Below are 22,584 nucleotides of genomic sequence, written 5' to 3' on the forward strand. Positions count from 1 at the left end.
TAAGAGGCTAACTGGTGAACACTGTTAAGCATTTAACAGCTATAGAAACAGATATTTCCATCCTGGGCTGGTGGAAAAAAATAGTAAGAAAATTAAAGAAATACAAGAGATAATGACCTGAATTTTTTTTTTTTTTAAAGTAAATGTAAAAACTATAAAAATAATAAAAATAAAAAAATAAATAAAAAAAGCAACGTAAAAAAGTGCTTTAAAATTTTAATCATTTTGTAGCATGATTTTGAATAGGTAATCATTATATTTCTAAATGTAATTTTTAAAGTCAATTGGATGAACAGATGTCTAGAAAATAGAAGGACAGACAGAGACAGTCCTTCCAGTCTTGTTGGACAAGTCTCATTCTTTGATTTCTTACCTTCTTGAGTTTAATCACAGCCTCTCTGGTCTCGGAGTCGGTGCTCAGCTCAAACATGCTCAGTCCATCTCCGTCTGTTAGGCGGTAGCTCACCATCCCGTTGTCTCCGAGGTCGGGGTCTTTGGCCTTGAGGCGGCCCACCTCCTCTCCCGGCACTTTATCCTCTGATACGGACATGGGATACACACCTGGGAGGGAAGCAGAGGCAGATGAAATTTACTTTGCGCTGCTCGGTGATGCTGGTGTCAACTCCTGGTCACAGCTCGCTTTTGTATTCACTCTTTAGAGTCTGCAGAGAGTTCCTGGCTGGCTGCCACCGTGTTTACTATCTGCGGCAGGGTCAGTTTTGGAGGGCAGAGAGGCATTAACATGAGCCATGCCATCTGTCTCATATGGCCCAAAGGATATTCATATGGCCCAAAGGATATTAATACCCCCTATAGTGTCAGGTGAGTGTGCGTCTGAAGGAGGAGACACCTGGCTTACAGAATGAGAGCAGTAGGACCATATGTCTCTCTTCTCTTTTATCCTCTTCACTTTCTCCCATCTCTCATGTACTCCTTCCCCAAATCTTTTCTCCCCATTTCATCTCATCTGTCTCATTTTATCACGTTACCTCTGTCCATCATCCTGCTTGTACTTTTTCCCTCAAATCTGTCATTTCCTCCCCATCCATCTTCTCCGGAGCTCCCCAAACCTTGTTTTAGGCCACGTTGAGATGAGAATGACCCTACTACATAACAAAAAAGTCTTTCCTTTGCATTTAAAAAATATATATATATATACATGCATTCACATGATGACATTGTTTTTGCAGATCCATGTACACGAGAATCGTTTTCACAAACAAAAACATGTATGTCAGGCCAGTAGTTGGCGGTGTTACTTTGTCATGAAACACCATTGAAGAACATTTGCCGGCACATATAAAGGCGTTCTTCTACAGAGCGGCGAGAAAAACAAAGAGAATTTGTAAAATTCGGCTGTTTGTTGTCATATCAAACCGGTTTGAAATTTTTTAAATCGGCCCAACACTATCTTCAAGACACTCAAGCAAGTCTAGCTGCCTACGATTTATCACCCCATCCTCCTCCTCCTCCTCCTCCTCCTCCTCCTCCTCTCCCTCACTCATAGTCGACTCATCACTTTTGTGCACCATTAGCATGTTTATCCTGCCTGTCCAGGTGTAGCAATCCTGTGAATCATGAAATTCATTTGGCCGTGTGGCTCTCTGAGCAAATATGAGTGGGAGAGTGGAGCGACTCACAGGAGCTGATCCATCCAGCCCAAATCTCTCCTGCAACCCTCCGCCTCCACCACATCTCCCGTCAATCCTCACCAAATCCCTCCTCTCTCCATCTTTGCTCCTCATCTCTGTCCCCACTTTTTAAACTCCTCTCCAGACTCCCGTTTGGTAACGTCTTCCCCTCCCTCTCCGTCTCTCATTTGCTTCTTCCTCCTAAATCTCTCCATTCATCCTCACCTCTCCTCCCCCTCTCCGCCCTGTTTCTCTCATGTTTATCCCTCCTTCTCCTCCTCCTCCTCCTCCTCCTTCTGCCTCTTCTGGCTAAAAGCTCATTTCTTCTCTGCCCTCCCTTTGCCCTCGTCCTCCCTCTCTCCTCCTGTCGTTCCATTCTTGCCTCTCCTAAGTAGCTTAACTTCAATGGCTCCTGGCAGCTGAGTTAAACGCTGTATGACAGGACACACAGGCAGCTGGTGTACCTGGCTGCGGGCTAAAATGAGCCACAGGAAATGTATATTTACAATCGAGGACCACAGTGGAAGCAAATGTGTCTTTCAAATAAAAGTAAAACCCGTGCGCTCGTAAATCTCCCGCTCTTGTTTTCCTCTGTGTTCATTTTCAGCCGTTACTCTCTGACAAAGCCAGTGTGAGAGTTTGGGAAAGTCATTAGATGCTTTCATTAGCGCCACATAAATGATTGCGCTATTTGTATTCACACAGATGTCCGATCCTGAAGGGAGGAGCTCATAAAACCGGCAAAGTTTAGATATAAACACCAATAAAAGAGGATCGTAAATGTAACTCGTGTAATGACCACAATCTCTCAGATCAGTAATTTTAATGGGATTACCAACAATAATGCCCGATATTACTTTGTAATTTATGACTGGGGGCTTTAATGTGTTATTGCTTTGACAATATTGTAGATGCATTTTGTTCTGGATGTGTTGAATATATCAGTAATTTAAACTTGGCAGGCGGACTTGATAAACAAAGTTTTAGTATAGTTTAGGAAAACATATCGTCTCCCCCATAAGAGTTGTTTTGTTTTTCAAAACAAACTGAGCGTATATTTATGTTTTTATTTAAGTGACAATTATTAACTGGAGTTGTTGATTCATGCATAGAGCTAATATATTGTCTCTGTGGTGTGTTTTAATTTTATTGTGAATCAGTTTAGACTTCTGCCTTTTGGGTTAACCTTTTGAAACTTGAGCGAATTAGCTTGAATACATTCGAGAACATAAACAGGCGATGAACAACTTAACATGAAATGACCCAAAAAATAGCAAGAAATTATTAAAAAAAAGTTACAAAAAAAATTACCTTAAAAAAAGTTGGAAGATGGAAGAAAAAAAAAGTTGAAAAAAGGATATAACCTTGAGGGAAAGTGCAAAAACACTACATGATAATATCAAAATAAAATATTTATTTTTTCTGAAAACATAATTTTGGAAACATATTTTTTTGGTTAACTATATACTGTGTCACCTGACAATCTGGCAGTGATTTCATGCCTCGTACCATTTGGATTTCTGAAAATATTAAATTCTTTTTTTCTTGAATATGAATCACTTTAATCCTAGGCAATGTACATCTTTTTTTCTCTTAAATTTACCATTTTAATCTAGATAAAATCACATTTTTCTTGCATATTCATCACTTTAATCCCAGAGAATATTCAGATTTTTTCCTCATTGTTTTAAGCTTGAATCTCAAATATATTAATTTTTTTTCTTGTAAATTACCCATTTTTATCTTGGAAATTCTCTGTTTTTTCTTGTACTAATGCCCCCCTCCTTCTGCCCTGTATTTATTTATTTTTTGAACCAACAATTTCCTGAATACATTTATTTTGCAAATGTTATAGGTATTACAGCATTCGTATTGGTGATTTAAACATATTGAAACCATTTACATTTAAATGCTTTAATTGAATTACTCATGAGATAATGTCAGCAAATATTGCCCTAAAGATAGTGTACTGTAAGCTTAAAGGGTCAAATACATATAAGCACAGTTCTGTAACTGAACATTCTCATGATATAATATGAGAAAGTCTCTTGAATTCCCTAAAAAATGTGGATAAAGTTCCAATTACAGCAAATCATTTCCACTTTGATAAATGAGGAATGGATACATGCTATTACTTTTCAAGAAAAGTCGAGATATCTTGTCATTAATGCTAATTTTGGTTGGATCGTTGACAGTATGTCTTCTCAGATTTAATATATTTTGCTCATATTGCTTCAGGCCAATCTCAAAAGTTCCTTGTTGATGTTTAAAAATGGATTCAATTCCCCCACAGTGACAGAGATACAGTACCTGTTTAATGGTAAATGTCAGAAGTTTTTATTGATAGGTTCTTGCTTGTTTTTGGTGATGAAAATAGAAGGTTTTATAATGGCAATCCTAAAAAAAACACCCACTGTAGGTAAATGTTATGTGCAAATTTCATGCAGATATCAACCAAAAGAGGATCGTTCACAGCTTCAGATGTCTTTTATTATCTGCTTTGTTCTGTGTTTTTAAAGCAGACTGAGGTTGAGCTGTCTCTGAAGGACTGTGGTCGGCGTATATGAACAATATTTAACAGAACCACCCGTCATGTGGGTGTTATAGAGGCTGAAGTCAGACTGAGAACAATCTCTTAGTTATTTGCCTTCATTTCTCTGCCCCTCCTTCTGTCTGTGCCGTGATGGATTTTCCGAGTGGCAAACGAACGATGCTTGATAATGAGGTGAAAGGGAGAGAATGACAAGGACGGAGAGTCTGTGAGAAGCAGAGAAAGACGGAGAGATTGAGCCTTGGAGTGAAAGAAAGAATATAACAGCTTGGATGGAAACTGAAAAGCTGCTGGAACACAAGAGAGGGAGTCAAGCTGTGCCGTATATCTTTTCCTGTCTGTTTTTATCTCTCTCGTTGTGTTTTCTCTTTGTATCTCTTTTATTTCTGTCTTTTTCTGTTTCTGTTTTTTTCTTTCTTGACTTGCTTATCTGATTTCCCTTTTTTCTCTTTCTCCTCTCTCTCTCTCACTCTCACTCTCACTCTCACTCTGCCCAACTACTAAATAAGTAATCACTGTCCTCATTCACACCATCTGGGAGGCTTTTCTTGCAGGTGTTTGTACTGCTTCCACTTTTGTTTTTTTAAACACGCATAGCCGATACCACAACATATTGCTGTTTGATGTGTTGTCTTGTATCACAGATGTAAACTGCCAGTGATGCACAGCCAGTAATGCAAAGAGGTACTTTGTAAACACTTACAACTGAGAATGTTTGGTTGTTAAATTTCTATTTTCCCCCCTTTTTATCTCGTTTTCAAAATGTTTTATATCCACTTTGGTTACGGAAACAGACGGATGGCCTGTGGTTAGTGAACCTATCCGCACTGACTCATCACAACATCCATTTTTCATCCCAACAGTGTGGCGCTGTCTTAAAATTAATTAATTTAAACATATTAGATTTGAATATGGAAACGCGAAGCCCTTTTGACAATAAATTCCACAGACACAGTGCTGTTATTCACACACCCCTTTAACAGTTTTACATCCCAGTTTACCACACTCACTGACCACTTTATTAGGTCAAATCTCAGCCCAGTCTCCAAAAGAAAATGCTGGCTTTCCAAGAGTAGGTAACATTTGCACGAGGGTCACTAAGACACTAATACACTCATGTTTAGTGCCTAAAACGCAGCTGGAAACACAACGGTTGGAGGATTTCCGTTACAAATTTGTACAAAACTTAAGCTATATTTTCGAAATGTCGATAAACAAACAATGTGGAGCTGACTGTGTTTCCACTGAGTGATGTTCTGTAACTTCTCCTCTGGTGATAACATCCCAGTAACCATGGCGATGGATTTTCAAAACATTAGCAGCTTTATTTCTATTGCAGCCACCGCACTAGTCATCATTATTTCAAATCCAGGGTCACGTAGGCGTGTTATGGAGCCATGATGGAAAGGCGAGCCCCTTATATACGTGGGAGCGGCCACGTATGAGGGATTTCTGGGAGATGTAGTCCACGATTTCACAGAGGAATTGTGGATTCAAAACTCCAGATGATCCGCTCAACTTTCTCAGAGTTATGCGATGCAATAGTGACTCTTTGTTGTACATCATGTGACCTAGAAAAGCAAAAAGTGTTTCCATTGCAGTTTAGTGATATATAGCTTTTTCAAATCGCCTGAAATACCACCAACATGCAAATGCAATGTAAATGCACAAACGCCGACACATTCTTACGGGGACCAGGCTGGAATTTCATAAAATTTAACTGCTGAGGGTATGTTTGAACATTTGCCATCCATTGTTATGTATGAGATTATGGCATTTAAAAAAAAAAGTGGATATAATTTCCGAATATACAGTTTATACATACTGAAAACAATCAGGCGTAGAAAAAGTACTTTTTGTTCCATCTGAGCTCTATTTCTTAGAAAACTCTTCTTCTGAATTCCCTCAAAATGCGGGTTTGTTGTGACCTGCAGAATCAGATTTTAGCTTTGCAAACACTGGTACGCAGTCAGCTCGTTCGAGTACACAAGGACCAGAGTGATGGTTTTGACAGTCTCTTTCTCTCTCTCTGCATCTCTGTGTCTTTTACATTCCCTCCCTCGCTGCTTCTGCTCGTGTCTCTGCCTCTCCTCGCCTATTCAGCTTCTCCACAGGCTAAATCCTGAGCCCTCATCTCTTCTTTTCTCCTCCCGTCTTCTCTCCATCCAGCTCCTGCAGCTACTCTGCTGAATCTCTGCCAGGAGTCGCTCTGCACAGAGCCGCGGGAAGGGAGGAGGGGAGAGGAGGGGAGGGGAGGAATAAAAAGGAAAAAACAACAACAGAGAGGCAGAGAGAAACTCGATGACGGGGTGAAGGAGAAGATTGAAACACAAGCAGAGCAAGGAGGTGTTGGACAGAAATGTTGAAAAAAAAAACATGAAAAAAAAACCCCCTGCAAATCTCTGTAGAGCTTTATGTTGTTCCTGTTTCTAACAGAGAGAGGATTTGGTTGAAGATAATTGATATGTATATTTATCTTTACTGACCTAATGGTGCTGTGTGAAGCATGTTCAAGCTATTTAGTCACATCAGAAACTGAATTGTTTATCATCAGTTGTTTTATCACCTTGGGCAATTTGTGTTGTTAACCACACCTGCTGTCATAGATCTTGTTTGCCTGTTGGTGTGAATTATAGTATAAATATACAGATGTGGTTTCTCCTTCTCGAACATTTTGACCTGATAAAGGTCAAAAAGCGGGATCAAAACATTATCTTTATTAAACTTTTTTTCCATGGAATAAGTATCCCTTTTATAGTCAAATAATAATTCCAGAATTCCTTAGAGTAATACCTGCAGAAACAACTTATTTGAATAAAAAGGCACAAATTCAATTTTTTTTTCAAAGTCTATTACCAAAAATAAGAACTCAAATGTTACGTCTATTTCTGTCTCTTACAGCTCCTGACAAATCTAGGCGAAATGTTGTACTGCTTTTTATTGCTCAGCAAATCAGTAATTCAAAAAATGTCCCTGGGAGAGGTTAAAAAACACACACACACACACACACACACACACACACACACACACACACACACATTGCAGGGGGCAACACAAACAATATTGCAGGGGGCTTAAAGAATAATAATTTTTTTTAAGTTATCTTTTGTGCCTCCCACAGTGACTTCCCCAGCTTCTATATTGCTTGCTAGCAGCATGTTTTCTGGCGCACAGACACACACACACACACACACACACACACACAGTTCACACACAGATTGACATACACATGTGGATGTGGACTGACATAACCCACTTGCTCAGATCTGTGGGGCAGAAAATGATAGAAAGCAGCAGGAAAGAAGTAGAAGTACACTTTTTCAACCTCTAAAGGAAAAGTCACACCAGAGGAAAAAGACAAACAGTCAATATTATAGATACTTTCCATAAAAGACGTTTGTACTCACTCTGTGGGAACTTTGGAGGGTTGTCGTTGACGTCTGTGAGGGTGATTTTAACCTCGGTTGTCCCCGACAGCCCGCCCATGTGACCGCCCATGTCTTTGGCCTGGATGACGACATCATACTCCTGACGGGCCTCGCGGTCCATGTTTGGCAAGGCAGTGCGAATTATACCTGAAGATTTTAACATCAAGTTAAATTACCAGCTCAGCTCCTACAATAAGTCTAAAATACACTGTGGAAACTAAATAGTTACATTCAGACTTTTAAGGTCAAAAAATGCTCCATTGAAACCCATTCAAACTGACATTTTTGATCCCACAACCATCAAAGCAAAAAACAGGACTTGTATTATTTCTGGGTGTCATTCTGGGCTTTTGACTCTGAATTTGTCATTTTTACCTTTTCGCACCTGATGAGGTCATTTTGACCATATTTGGCATATGGAGAAAATACATGCTATTTCTACTAGGTGACCTGTCACAATCAATGTTGGTGCCAATCATTGACATATCCCAGACTGATAATAATTATTTCTTTATGTTTTTTTTACTTTGCATGTAGTATATAGAAAATAATTCTTTTTTTTTTTTTCATGACAAAAACCGAGCACTTAAAGGGTTAAACTTCTGAAAATTAATGAGTATTTGAAATTTATGACTAGGACTGATGTTGGTTAAAAAAATAACTTAATGAATACAGAACATAATATTAATGTGTAATTTTTTTAACGCTTGATTTCGGCAAGCGAATTTTGTGCACAGAGCAATACAAGTGTGTTATATATTAACTTGGACCCTAAGGGTTAAACTAAAGTAATCAAAGCCATGTTTATCTCATGGCATATTGATGATATTGACCAATGAACATTTGAGGGGGCAGAGACTCAGCACATGAATAGACTAAACACCATAACAGTTGAGCCAATCATCACGAAGCTTGTAAAAATTGTTAACATAAATACTTGACACATACCCTCAAAGTTTAATTAAAATCAATCACTAGAGTGGGCTGCATATGCAAAAAAAGGGTGCTACTTGACACAAATCATTCTATAAATCTAAAATTGTTTGTCCAATCAGTACAAAACATGCTAGGTATGTTTAATGATATTATTGAAGCATGTGTGTGAAATTATTTTTAAACCAGTCAATAGGGAGCGCCACCAGTTCCAAACAAGTACAATGGCAGTTGCAAAATTTGGCCATAAATCAATGCCGTTTTGTTAACCAAAATTGGTGGATATTTTGAGTCATTGAAGCATGTCCTAAAAAGGTTGCTGCAGTTTACAAATAGGAAGCAAAATTGTTGCTAAACATGGAAGAGATTTTCTTATAAATGAATAAGCACCTGTCGATCATCATCATAAAACCGTTGTTACTAAAGATGTTAACTGTAAGAGGTCTTGATCATCTTTAAGGTTTTAAAAGTACATGCTAGCCCGAAGACAAGAATTAACACTTGTGGCTTTATTCCAAAAGTATTATTTTAATAATTCAAAAACTTGTGAGATTTTCTTTCCCAAGAGTGGTTGTGATTTATTTCAAGATATTTCATTTTGCAAGAAAGCGCAGCATCACTCATCATTCATATAACTAAGAACTCCAGTTAAACATGTGTGAAGTCTTATTTTTCTCCATTTCAAGCCCCAGTAATCTTTTCTTTCTGTTTAATTTCAACACCGGCTGCTCTCTTTCCATCTCCCTCTTTCTTTTTCAACATGTCTAGCTGCAGTGTCTGGGAGTCGAGGCCTTCTACTGTCATATTATGCCAAGTGTGTGTTTGTGTGTGTGTGTGTGTGTGTGTGTGTGTGTGTGTGTGTGTGTGTGTGTGTGTGTGTGTGTGTGTGTGTGTGTGTGTGTGTGTGTGTGTGTGTGTGTGTGACAGCATGCAAAGCTGATAATCTCCAAACCAATTAGAAATGTGAGCTATGGATTTGAGCCAGTCAAATACCCAACACTGGTTTGATTAGCCAGATTTACTCTGCCCAAATCTCTCTCCCTCTCTGCGCCCGAATCGCTCTCTTTCCATGATCTCTCTCTATCTCTAAAGCAGCTACTCTCTCCATCTCTCCCTTCACCTCTTTCTCTCAGTTCTTCGTCACCCTCTCTGACCCGACGCAGCTCCATGTTTTGTGTTAACCTCTCTGCTTATAGAGCCAAATTTCTCCCTCTAATGCTAACCCAAATATTAGGCCCAGGCGCTGCAGAGACCAGGCTGAATGTCCTCTGGGGACTCTTAACAGCAGTGCCTTCTCTTTCTCACCGCTTTCAGTAAAGAGGACCTGCTGTTACATGATTTCTGCAGCCGCGACTTCTTAAATTTTTATAGTAAGAGTGGAAGTGGAAGATGTTGCAAGATGAAACAAGTTTTAAACCATTTACACAAGATGCCCCATAGAAAACAGCAGTTAACCCTTAGAAACCTGCATCGACATCAGTTTTCTTGAATGCCTTTAAGGAGCATTTAAACTTCTGAAACCAGACTAGTTTGATTCATCTTAAAAACAAGAAAAAGGGTAATGTAAACATTACAAAGACATGTTCTGAAAATTGTGAGAAACTAGTAAAAGGTGACAAGAAAAATGTCCAAAAAAAGAAAAATGAGAGAGAGAATATTATTTAAAAATTAACAAAAAACTAGGGTAAAATTCCAGAAAACAATATTTATATTTATAATATATATTTATATTATATATTTAAAATTATGTTTATAGGGGAAAAAATAAATAAAAATCGGCGCTTCTCTTCAAGTCATTTCGTGTTTGTTTTTTACTTTTTTTTTTTCTGTTATAAACCATCATGCCTAATCATTTTACTGATTCTTTTTTTTTGTTTTTTGTTTTCGAAATACTTCAATATAATAAACAACAATGGCAGTAAGACTTGAAGGTTAAAATGAGATTATTCTATCATTTGCACGTTTGGCGTATAATAACTATGCCACCGGTTCTGTCAATGCGTGTTCTCATATGATGCCGTCCAGAGGCATTTCCGTTGGATGAGGAAGGTGGCTTTTGGCGTCACACTGGTGCGCAGTGATAAATCACTGACACAGCGGCGCTTTTTGATGAGTTTGGAGTGAAAACGGGCTGGCAGAGCAGCACATGACTTAACATCGTCATGCTGTTCAGTGTGGTAGCAGGTGTCAGACTGGTAAACTCTGTTTTTCCGTGAAGTTTGGCTGTATTTGGTTTACGGTGCAGTTGTGCGTTGACCCGGGTTCTGTTTTTGGCCTCACCTGTCTGCGGCTCCACAGAGAAGTACGGCTGTCCTTGCAGTATGCTGTACACCAGCCTGGCGCTGTTGCCGTAGGTGGGGTCATCGGCGTCCGTCGCTGTCACCTGCATCACTGACGTACCTGCAGGACAGACACACGGACATGACAGACAAATCAGGAGACGACTCCGCCTCAGCGATTCAGTTCAAGAGCAGTTTGACAAACAAGCCTGTCACAGAGTGTGTGCCGATTCACCTGCCTGCACCGGCTGGATGAGGAAAGGGAATGAAAAAGTCTCTCAGACTCTGCAGCTGAACCGCTCCTGTGAGACTCCACTCTTATTTCTCTACATTTCATCATTGTCGGATGGAAACATCCACTTTCCAATTTTTGATGATTTCCATGTGTTAAATAAAACATTATATTTCTTCCATGCAGTGACAGAATTCTACAACCCCTTGATTTATGAAACACTTTCAAAACTTATTGGATAATCTGAGAAATGCAAAGTTGTCAAGTTCAAAAACAAGGCGACAGCAATTTACTTCCTGTAAATCTCTGTTAACTGAATTTGACACGGTTAATTTAAGAAAAGAGGCCAACTAAATTAAATTTCCACAAGTGTTCCACAAGTGTTGATGTGACACAACCTATTAAACGAATTCACTCAAACGTAAAAAAAAAAAACCCAACCTAATATCAGCAGCAGTTTAGCCTTGCAGATGTACATGTGTCACCTCCTATAGGCAAAAGCGACAGCAGCTTAACCCTTTGAAACCTATGCAATTTGGCTTAATTTCTCTCAAAATTATGGGAAGACAGCAATAACAACTAAAGACGAAAAGCTAGTACAAAAGTACAGAAAATTACCTAAAAAATAGTATTGAAAAAACAAATAAAAAAAACAAAAAAGGCAAAGCAAAAATGAATAAATAAATTAATTGATTAAATTTAAAAAATACAAATGACAAACAGGAAACAAAACAAAGAAATAGCCTAAAAACTATAAAATTCAAATAATGTAAAATATATAATGATAATAATGATAATTGAAAATATAGTGCTCTCTGGATATTCTCCTCTAACGTTTTTAAAGAAATAATTTTCCAAACCTACAAATTTTTTGCAATTTATTGGACATTTCTTACCAAGTTGCTCTTTGCCCTTTTCAGCACGTTTCTAAAAGAAATCAAACCGATTTTCTTGGGTTCAAAGGTTTAAATTCTTGTGAAATGTGTCTGAATACAGCACAAGAAAAGTGATGTCGATGAAAGGGTTAAAGTAAGGCAAAGAGTAAAACTAAATATCTCAGCAGAACAACAACAAATCTGAACTGGAGTTGTTGTATTTAGTGGCTCAAACTGCAGCTGCAGCTCTCAAACTGCTGACTCTGCTGCAGCCGGTTTAGTTTTGGCCCCTTTAGATGCTTCATATCGTTGGCACAGTTTGTTTTTGTTGGTTTTTAGTTTCATATATATGTTTTTTTTCCAGTTGCAGTGATGTGAGCACCACTATTGGACTCCACAGAGAATCCACTGGGTCTCTAACTGTAATCAAGGTTCATTCAGCACCGGTCTCAGTGTGGCAGCTACCTTACAGGGCGAATTACCAAGAATGTTAATTTCAAAGCCGCTGTCTTCTCTATCTGTTCTAATTGTGGCGTCCATGAGGGAACACGGACCCAGTTAGTCAAATTACAGCTTTTCTTTCTGTTCCACTTCTGTGGTTGAGGATGATAGCAGCCGGAGGCCCCTCCCTGCCAGACATCTGTATTCATGTTTCAGCTTAAGAAGAAGATGAGTGGGAAAAAAAAAACCCAAAAGCTTGAACAGAACTCATTCAGAAGTCCTTTCAGGAGTTCTTCCTTTGGAAGTCCAGCCCATTCAGAGGGGGAATTTCTCTGGCAGGCAGCACCACTGCCAGTGTGGTTCAGTTCAGGTCAGCCTCCAGGGGCTGAAGACTCTCCAACATAATATTTAGAGAGAAAATCTATCAAGATCAGAAGCTCTCAGTAAGGAGACTCTGAGGAGACGGTGCGAGCTCCGGCCCATGCCAACCCAGTGCTAAATATTTCCTTGCCTCTGCGTCTGGTTGATCAGATTTTTTTTAATAAAAAAAGAAAGGTGAAAAAAAGTTGAAATAGCTCTTTAGGAGCTGAAAGTGTCAGCTAATGGTTCTGCCTGTTCTCCACTTCTCTGTCACACTTCCTGCGGTCAGATTTCAGTGATAATTAATAATGTATGAAAAAGGCTGTTTAGCAGACAGACAACACTGACGATGAACTCCATCAGTGACTTCATCAAGAAATGTCACTCAATTTGCAATAGAGACATTTTCTATACTATTGATTATCTCTGCTTTTCACCTGTTGTTATCAAATTATATTTGATACTTGGAAAAGACCACATCTGCTGGTCATTTTGCTGTTGGACTTCCAGGTTAAAACCCGATGTAGGGACTACAGAGCATGCTCAGAACGCCTCGACCAGTTCAGGTCCGATTGGACCTTGGAGCGTTATCGCTTTCCTTGTGCTGCTTTTAGACACCATTCCCAAGTGTTTAAACCTTTGAAATCTGAGTTCATTGATGCTATTTTGTTCAAATACATAGGAAAAATGTAATGAGCACCTTGGTTTGAAATGTTCCACATATTGCAAGAAATCAGTAGATTTAGAAAATTAAAAAAAAGAAAAAAACATTCATAACTATCCTGATACATTTAAAATTATGATTTCATAAAATTTGTGAAAAGTAAGTAGTTATTTTCGGTTATTTTCTTTTACTAAATTCTTTATTTTATTTTATTTGGTGTTTTTTTTTTTTTTATTTATTATTTCTTGCTCATTGCCTTCTTCCCATGTTTTTGAAAGAAAACAAGCCAAATTGCTCAGGTCTCACTGGGCAGCAAACAAGATGAAGACCTTGTGTCTTACTACACGACTGCTGTCCAAATTAAATCGATAAATCGAACCAACTGCAGCTTTCCTGTTTTGCAGTTCGCTTCCTTCTCACCAACTTGGAACATAACAAATACCTTAAATCTAAACTTTTTTTTTTACCCAGCACCAAACTTGGCCTCCTGTTTCACTTTAACCCTTTCTTTTACTACTCACCGACATTGGACATCTCAGGCACCCTGGCGTAGTAGGGCCCGTGTAGAAACTCCGGAGGATTATCGTTGATGTCCTGAACTTTCACTATGAACTCTGACGGAGGCTCCAGAGGTTTATTTGTGTCTCTGTCCACCGCCTGGGCTGTCAGAGTGTACTGAGCCTGCTCCTCGCGGTCCAGGGTTTTTGTAGCGTGGATGTTGCCTGTCTTGTCGTCAATAACAAAGATCGTTCCCGCGCCTTCACCGGACAGGATGTACTTGATGTTGCCGTTGCCTGAGTCGACATCTGAGTGGAGCTAAAATAGGAAAAAAAAAAAAAAAAAGAGTGAGACAATGCAGAAGGAAAACGATTACAGGTGATTTTTAGACTGGAAAAACAGCTCTGCGACAAACCCCCCCCTACAAACATTTAGATAAATATATTCAACAGTTCTCAGTTCTATCACACAATGCAGATAGAAACTTAAACACAGAGGAGGGGAAGGAAAGACATAACTTTGTATTTGATTATATTTCTGCACTAAATGGTGAATAATAATCATGATAATAAATAAATACAGAAAAAGAGAGAGCGACAGATTACAGAGTACGACAGCCTTTCTGATCGACAGATCGAGACTGAAATATGAATTGTAGCCCGGCAAATGTGACTTTGGGCGTCGATTTCTCAAGTGTACAAGTTAAAGACATGCAGAGACAAAGATGGACGGGCATGTAGACGTGCTGTGTGAGACGGGCACACCCAAATAAGTAAGAGATTTAAAAGACTGTCATCCAAAGAAATTGAGGAATGCTCAACATTCAATTAAAGTGTTGTTCTTCCTGTACCACCCAGAGGCTGTGAAATATGATGCATTGTAAACCTAATTTGTTGTTTGTTATGAAAGGCGCTGCTCGGTTTGAGTGATGTTGTTGTTTTGGAGGAGAACCACCAATCATCTTCACCTTGAATGTGAGCGTGACCTCTCTTTTTTCCGAGCTTTCTCTTTCCTCTTGATAAATGGGAAAAACACATTTAAATCCTGTTGGAGTTCGTCACTCGCTGTCACACTGCCTGCCCTCTCCGTGATTGTAAACGAAGGGCAGTTTGAATTAAACGGTAATTTTTACTGCAGTATTAATTTTGTTTGTCTCAAGAGAAGAAATTCAAGAGCGATTTATTTATAATTATGTTTTATTATACTCACTCTGCCAACCAGAACCGGGTCAGGCCCGGTGTACTCCTCAATGACAAAGAACTGGTTCCAGACCCATCCTCGTTTGGACCTGTGGAGTACCTGCCCCTCCTTCCCTGTCCTCTGTCTGTGTCTGTGCAGCGACAAGTGACCTGCATGCGCAAAAACAAACATCAGTACATTTCTTTACACAAATGCTATATTTTTCTGTTAACTAAGAAATATACAACACATTTTTTGCCTGCAGAAACATAATTGAAAGTCCTAGGGCCCCATTTACACTGTCACTGCTAGTTTCAGACACACACTGAATCATCCTAAACCCTATCCTAAACCCGTTGTCATTTTCATGGCCAGTGTCCCCGTTGTGTAAACAGCAAATGTATTTGCAGCCATCTGTACACCTATAGGCGTGTAGGTCTTAAAATGAGGTGTGGTCGAGCATGTTGTTATTAATGTTAGTATACCTGACCGGTCCACATTACGTCACCCAGCAGTTGGAGCATTTATTGGTCTGATCAGGTGATTAGTATTGTGGGAGTTGTAGTTTTTCTACTTATTGAGCAAAGGCGCTTTTTTGTTTTTGTTTTCTCTGGTCACCAATTTCAAAAGTATTTGCATCTTTGTAAGACGGCCTACTTTGACTACAACGGCAATTTGTTTTTTGAGAATACTCTCAATAGATTAAATTCAAGTTGGAGTCAACGACACACGCTTCAACAAGGAGTTTTTTCTGATGTGTCTTTGCAGAGGACTTAACCTCTGTTTGCTGCAGCTGCTCAGGGTGAACGTGGAGCAGGCCGGTTGTACTGAGCAGCTGCCGTGTGTGAACATCTGTAACTAAAGTGGACCTTGATTGAAAAAATCCTAAGCAAGTCTTTTTTATGCAAGTAAAAATAAAACAAAAAAGATTGAAATTGAAAAACCACAAATGCATAAAATCTCAGTGTAAATAAACTCAAGAAGATGTGATTATCCGAACCGTCTTGGGAGATGTTTGGAGTAAGAGATCACACTGTTGACAAGAAAATGTGCTGCAGTGCTTTTTCCAAATGCATCAATGTAAAGGAAATATTGCTGCACAGTTTGGATGATAACATCTCTGCACAGTAATTGTCAAAAATGGACTGTCAGTCCTCTGAAGTATAAAGCCACTCATGGTCACAAGGGAGGGATCACTGTCAGTTTTAAAAATACATAAATACCATGAAAAAAAAGAAGTCACCATCTGTGCTTTGACAGGTGAAAAATATTTCAGAATGCATCACAGTTACAGTTTAAGTAAGGCTGAGCGTTTTATCCAGCAAAACAATATCCAGTAAGAGATGGATGTTAACCCTTTGAAACCTGAACAATTTGGCTGGATTTCTTTCAAAAACATGGGAAAAAGACGGTGAGTAACGTAAAGAGAAATGACCCAAAATTAGCAAGAGCTTAGCAGTAAAAAAGTACAAGAAAATGACATGAAAATAAGTACTGAAAAACAACAGGAAAAAGTTATAAACCAGCAAACAAGGCAAAAAAACTTGGAAAAAGAAAATTATAATAATTCTGTAGCATATTTTAAAATACGTAATTATGATTATTTTAAATATAGTTTTTTCCCTAGCTTTTTCCTTTTTCCATTTTTTTCTATTTTTAAATGTTTTTTTTTTTCCCAATTTAACATTTCTTTTGAAATTGTGGAATATTTCTTACCAAGCTGCTCATTGCCTTTTTTTCCCCATATTTTTGAAAGAAATTGCATCAATTTGCTCAAAATGCAAGACATTTGAAATAAATATAAAAAAAATAATTCTGTATCATAATTTGGAATACGCAGTCATGATATTTAGCTGTAAATATAGTTTTTCTCTCAGTTTTTCCCCCACAGCTATTTTAAAAATTATTTTCTAAATCTACTAATTTCATGAAATTTTTTTAACCTTTCTTGCCAAGTTTCTCATGGCACTTCCCCCCCCAATGTTTTTTAAAAGAAATTGCACCACTTTGCTTTGGGTTCAAAGATTTAAATGCGTGTGCAGCATAAGTAGATTGATATTGCTGCAGATTTCAAAGGGTTAAATCCTGAAGTTCAGGTGACCTGGCTGCTTCTGTTGTACCTGGATGTCTGTGTCTGTGGCCCCTGTGATCCAGAGAAGTGTTTCCTCTCCGGGTTCCTAATGCAACGCTACAGAGCGCAGAAACTCCCACCAGCACCAGGAAGGCCCTCAAGGGCCCCAGGCCCTGCCTCTTCATCGTCAGCATCGTCATCTCGCTCAAACCTGAGCAGCCGTGCACTTCGCTCCGCCCCTTACTGTCTGGTTCCTCTCAGTGGAGCGCCACTCCCACTGAGGCAGTATCCTGTTTGTGCGAACGAAATGTTGTTGATGAACTTAGTTCATGAGCTGAGACGGGGCCGGTTGGTGCGGATACTCATCACCGACTTTCTCGTCACGGCCTTTTTTCTCCTCGTTTTTCTTCTTCTCTCACAGTGCGGAAGCTCCCTCTCTCCTCTGATCGCAGAGCCTGAAAAAGAGCAGAGGAGAAATAATTAAAACACTACTTACGAAAAAACAAAAAAGCAACAACGCAATTGAGCAAATTTACATCCAGTTTAATAAAACTTTCCCCCGCAACAGATTAATCTTTATAAAAGTGATGGATTCAACAGTGACAGCAGAAACAACATAAACAGCTGAGTGATCATTCATTCCTGTCTGTTAGGGTGATGTTAATTGACTGCAGTTGGAGATCTGACTTCTTAAATGGTTGTTGTGTTGATTAGGACATTGTACTAATTACCAGACAATGCTGTCTGTAAACTCATTAGCTTTAATTCAATTAGACAGCGAGTGATTCAGTGTGGGAGGTGCAGCTCATGAGCAGCCACAGGTCGCTGTGTGGCTCAAACTCAGGGATACCCAACCTGCTTTGTTTGGGGGCCACTTTTACAAAATGACAGGAGGCCCCTGTCATTTTGTAAAAGTGGATGTCAGGATATTTATAGGGTTTAGGATGACATCTTCAGGATTTTTCTACATTTCTTGGAATTTTATGCCTTTTTTGGGATCTTAGGATGTGTAGGGTTTACGACATTTCTAGTATTTCAGGACATTTTTAGGGTTTTAGAATGTTTCTAGCATTAAGACGTCTGTTTGGGGATGTGAGGATCCTCCACTGGCACAGCTTTTGATCAACAAGCTCTGTTGTGATGCTATTTTATGCACTGTGGGACCTTGTATATACTAAAAATAAAAAACAATTCCAATGTGAATCACTTTATTTCTATTGTGAAGTAGAAAATGGTTGGGGGGGGGACGCTTGGCACCCTATCAGGGGCCAGATTTGCTCTGCAGGCCGTAAATTCCAGTTATACTGCTCTACCTTAAACCCCTTTAAATAAAACAACAGTATTGTACAGCAAGCATTGAAACACATGAAAGTCATTAAAGGCAGGTGGTGTGTTCGTACTCTCCTTCAAACTCCTGAACATGTGTTTCAGTTTGATCTGTTAAACTGCACAAGACCAAACAAAGAAATTTGATCCAAAAAACATTTTTCCAGACCTGTCACCCTCAAGGTTATGGTATTGTTAAGTTTAAACATTTAGATGACTAACGCTACTTAGTGAAGATGAGTGAAAATGTTTGGTCTTTGTTTAAAGGAAACAATGTCAGATTTTGGTCTAAAACAAAGTCAAACATTTACATGCCCGACAACCAAACCACTAACAGCAGCATAACAATGTCATATTACTTACACCTTCACACTAAAGAACAATTGCTGTCATTTTTTTGTGAGTTTATAGTCGGCCATAACCGAAAATATGGGGAACACAAACTCAGGACAAAGGGATTAGAAATAAAAAAAAAAAAATGTTTGAAATTCAGGACAGGGGAGCCATTAGTGTCAACAGCAGTAACACATTAAAGTCAGCGCATAAAAAATACACACATAAAGTTCAGGATGATAGGAAGCACAGTGTTGCACGATCCATGTTGCATGATGGATGTCGCTCCAGGTTTTAAAGGGTTAACCCATGTCAAGAAAAAACTTGGGCCTGAAGGTCACACAGAAGACAAAGGTCACTGTGTTACACTGATGCATATTTAGAAACAAGTGTCCCTAATTGCACTTCATTAAGGCAATAACGTCACTAAATGACCCGCACCTTTATGTCAGATATCTCATTTCCTGCCTCAGTGGTTTACATATATCGATGCATCATTTGCACACAGCTGCATCGCCAATGAACCTCCATTATGGCACCTGACATGGTTGACAGGAGATTTGGGACACGGCTGGAGATCCGTTATATTCCACATTGAATTGTAGTGTTTCTCTATGAACAGCCAACACCCTCAACAATTCCAAAACTACCAAATAATTGCAACAAAGCTGCTCCAAAATCATTCAACACATACAAGAAGCAAACTGACAGAAAGCGATTGTGCGCACACAAATCCTTTTACAACCATTACAAATTAGTTTTTCTGTCTGCTGCTGTTTGATTCACTTTCTGTACCTCATTCTTCTGATTTTCTGTCTTAACTGTGCTGCTTTTTCTTAGACAGATAAATGAAGTGTGTGAGTGCACATCTCTCTGTGTGTGTGTGTGTGTGTGTGTGTGTGTGTGTGTGTGTATGTGTGTTCAACTTCCAGCATCTCAGTCGATGAGAATTTCCCTCATGGCCCATTGGCTTCTGTTGACCACATGACCAGCCATCCAGGAAGTGTTGACAGTTAATCCCACACTGCCTCATCATCTGGCTAATTATCCCCGAGACTTTTGATTGATGTGGATGTTTGTTTCTGTGTCTGTGCTTGTGTGTCATTTAGCTGTGTAAGCTGAAAAGCTTAGCTTCGTCTGTCATAGCGAGGTGGCTGCTCAACGCGACGCATGTGGGACTTAACTGAAATTACATAGAAGAATTCAAGAAATTAGAGAAAAACACCAAAGCAGAAGTCTGTTGTCTTTTACTCAAAGCTGTGTGGTGATCTTAAATTTACGACCTAATGGCCAAATCTGTGATCTGTGATTCACATTGAGAATTGTTTTTGTACCTTTTAGTATACAAAAGGTGCCAGAGTGCATAAAACGGCACCAGAATAGAGCTTGTTGATCAAAAAAAGTGCCAGTGGAGGATCCTCCACACCTAGACAGCTACACCTAAACCCTAGAAATGTCCTTTCACAGAAATATCCTAACATCGTAAAAAGGTCCCCAAATCTGAGAAATACCCTAAAATCCTAGAATCCTTAAATACAAGAAATGTCAGAAAATGTCATAAAATCCTAGAAACATTCTCAAGCTTGTTTATTTAAAAACGTGCCAGTTAGAGGATCCCCCGCATCCCCTGACAGAGGTCCCAATCCCATAAATATCCTGAAATCTATGAAATCTTCTTAAAGCCAAGAAATGTCCAAAAAATTCCAAAGATGTCATCTTCAGAGAAATGTCCAAAAAACCTAGAAACATTTGAAAATCCTAGAAAGGTTTCATAAGTGCCCCGAGCAAAGTAAGTTGAGTTTGCCTGCTTTTTAGGCTCAAAAGTAACTTAAAACAAAAAGTAGATCATATTAATTTGCATAAAAAGCTAAAACTATCTTTGCTGTTAATTTTCAGTTGAGAATTTTAAAGTTGCCGACAATTTATAACAAAACAACAGCAACACCTCAGGCGTATCTATTCTTGGTGTGTTGTCACTTTCAGGTGAAATCATTTGTGAATTTCTTGAAAACTTCCATCAAGTCTTTAAAAAACAACAAATTACAAACCCCGGCTTACACTTGTTGTGCAAAGAGCTGACACCAGCTCTGCAGAATCTATTAACACGCTCTCAAACTGTCACTAATGTGTCAAGTTAAATGTCAGCCTTGTTTAACAAGTAAAAATAAATAAATAAAGCAAGTCCAAAATAAATTGCTTTCACCAATATCCTGAAACCCTGCTACCGGTCATCTGTTATTTGTTGCAGAAACTGTCAAGTCAAACACATAAAAAATACAGCAGTAATAAAACAGATTGGTGGCAGCGCGCAGAGTGACGGCTCAGAAATACTCAACGTGACTGTGAATGTGATAACGGGCGACTTGTTTGACAGTGAAATGACCCTGCTGTCAAATTAAAATAAAGCAACTTCGAGATCATTTTCCTCACACAAGAAGAGGAATTAACAGCACAACTTTCATATCAGTTTCTTTTATTCTGAAACTTGGTAGATTTAAATACATCACAAGCATTTATGGATTTGGAAACTTGGATAATCCTGCACAGTGTCTTTGTCTAAGAGTCTTTTGCAATTTTGTTCCTGTTTGTGATGTCCTTAACGGCACACACACACACACACACACACACACACACACACACACACACACACACACACACACACACACACACACACACACACACACACACACACACACACACACAGAATGCAACCCAGAAACAGACAGTGATAATGACTCCCCAGGGCGCGCATGCCTTTTGGCCAGACCACTTCCTCTGTCTGAATACATGACTCAAGAGTCACATTAGAATAGTGAACTGTGTATATGTGTGTGTATATGTGTGTGTGTGTATATGTGTGTGTGTGTGTGTGTGTGTGTGTGTGTGTGTGTGTGTGTGCGCGCGTGCGTGTACACACCATTCCCTCGGGCTCGTTGCGATGCTGTGAATCCATGAGTCAAGTGTTGGACTAGACTGCTGTGATTCATTGGCTAACATTAGATGGTAGCTGGAGCCACATGTGTGTGTGTGTGTGTGTGTGTGTGTGTGTGTGTGTGTGTGTGTGTGTGTGTGTGTGTGTGTGTGTGTGTGTGTGTGTGTGTGTGTGTGTGTCACAAAGGTCAGAGCAGTCCAGTTAGAAGAAGAAAAAAAAAATAAAAAAAATAAAAAAATAGAAGCAGTGCCAACATGTTTCTGCTCACCAAGAGATCACGCTACGTTTGTGCATTTGTTTAAAAATAACTGAGTTATGAGTTTAACCCTTTGAAACCCAGGGTAATTGGCTTGAGATTTATTAAAAAACAAACAAAAATAAGAAAGCAATGACTATTGTTGTTGTTATATTATTATTTTTAATGGGTAGAAGTGTTTAGAATTCCTTATTTTTATTATTATTATTCACTGTTTTATCTATACATATATTTATGATTAAAAAATATATTATTTTTTATTTTGTTATTTGTATCATGATGGTGTTTTTTTTTTTAACTTGTTTTGTTTTATATTTATATTTTACAAATTTTAGGTTATTTTCTTGTACCTTCTTCCCATGTTTTTTTTTTTTTTTTTCCTTTTTATATTTATTTTTCTAAGAAATGAAATTTGCTCGGGTTCTAAAGGGTTAACTATTGACATTCATCCATTAAATAAATAAATAAATAAACATTTGACAGCCCTACCTTAAAAGTTACTCTCTGAATGAGCCAACACGCTGATTTTTATGCCGATGAGACGGACAAACTGTAATTTCTATCATTTTTGAATTTCTTTACTTTGCACCCAAAC

At 38.7% G+C, this 22,584-nt stretch overlaps 1 protein-coding gene across 1 annotated transcript in view; it reads right to left on the reverse strand.

Moving 5' to 3' along the window:
• Nucleotides 1-22,584, reverse strand: part of LOC121954393 (cadherin-11-like) — a 117,011-nt gene that overhangs the window by 19,000 nt on the left and 75,427 nt on the right. Inside the window, 6 exon segments of the mRNA XM_042501868.1 lie at nucleotides 374-561; nucleotides 7,590-7,757; nucleotides 10,824-10,943; nucleotides 13,916-14,210; nucleotides 15,102-15,241; nucleotides 17,192-17,597. Coding sequence (XP_042357802.1) covers nucleotides 374-561; nucleotides 7,590-7,757; nucleotides 10,824-10,943; nucleotides 13,916-14,210; nucleotides 15,102-15,241; nucleotides 17,192-17,342 — 1,062 coding nt within the window. The 5' untranslated portion in view covers nucleotides 17,343-17,597.

This window comes from Plectropomus leopardus, chromosome 15 (genome assembly GCF_008729295.1).
Source record: "Plectropomus leopardus isolate mb chromosome 15, YSFRI_Pleo_2.0, whole genome shotgun sequence".
NCBI lineage: Eukaryota > Metazoa > Chordata > Actinopteri > Perciformes > Serranidae > Plectropomus > Plectropomus leopardus.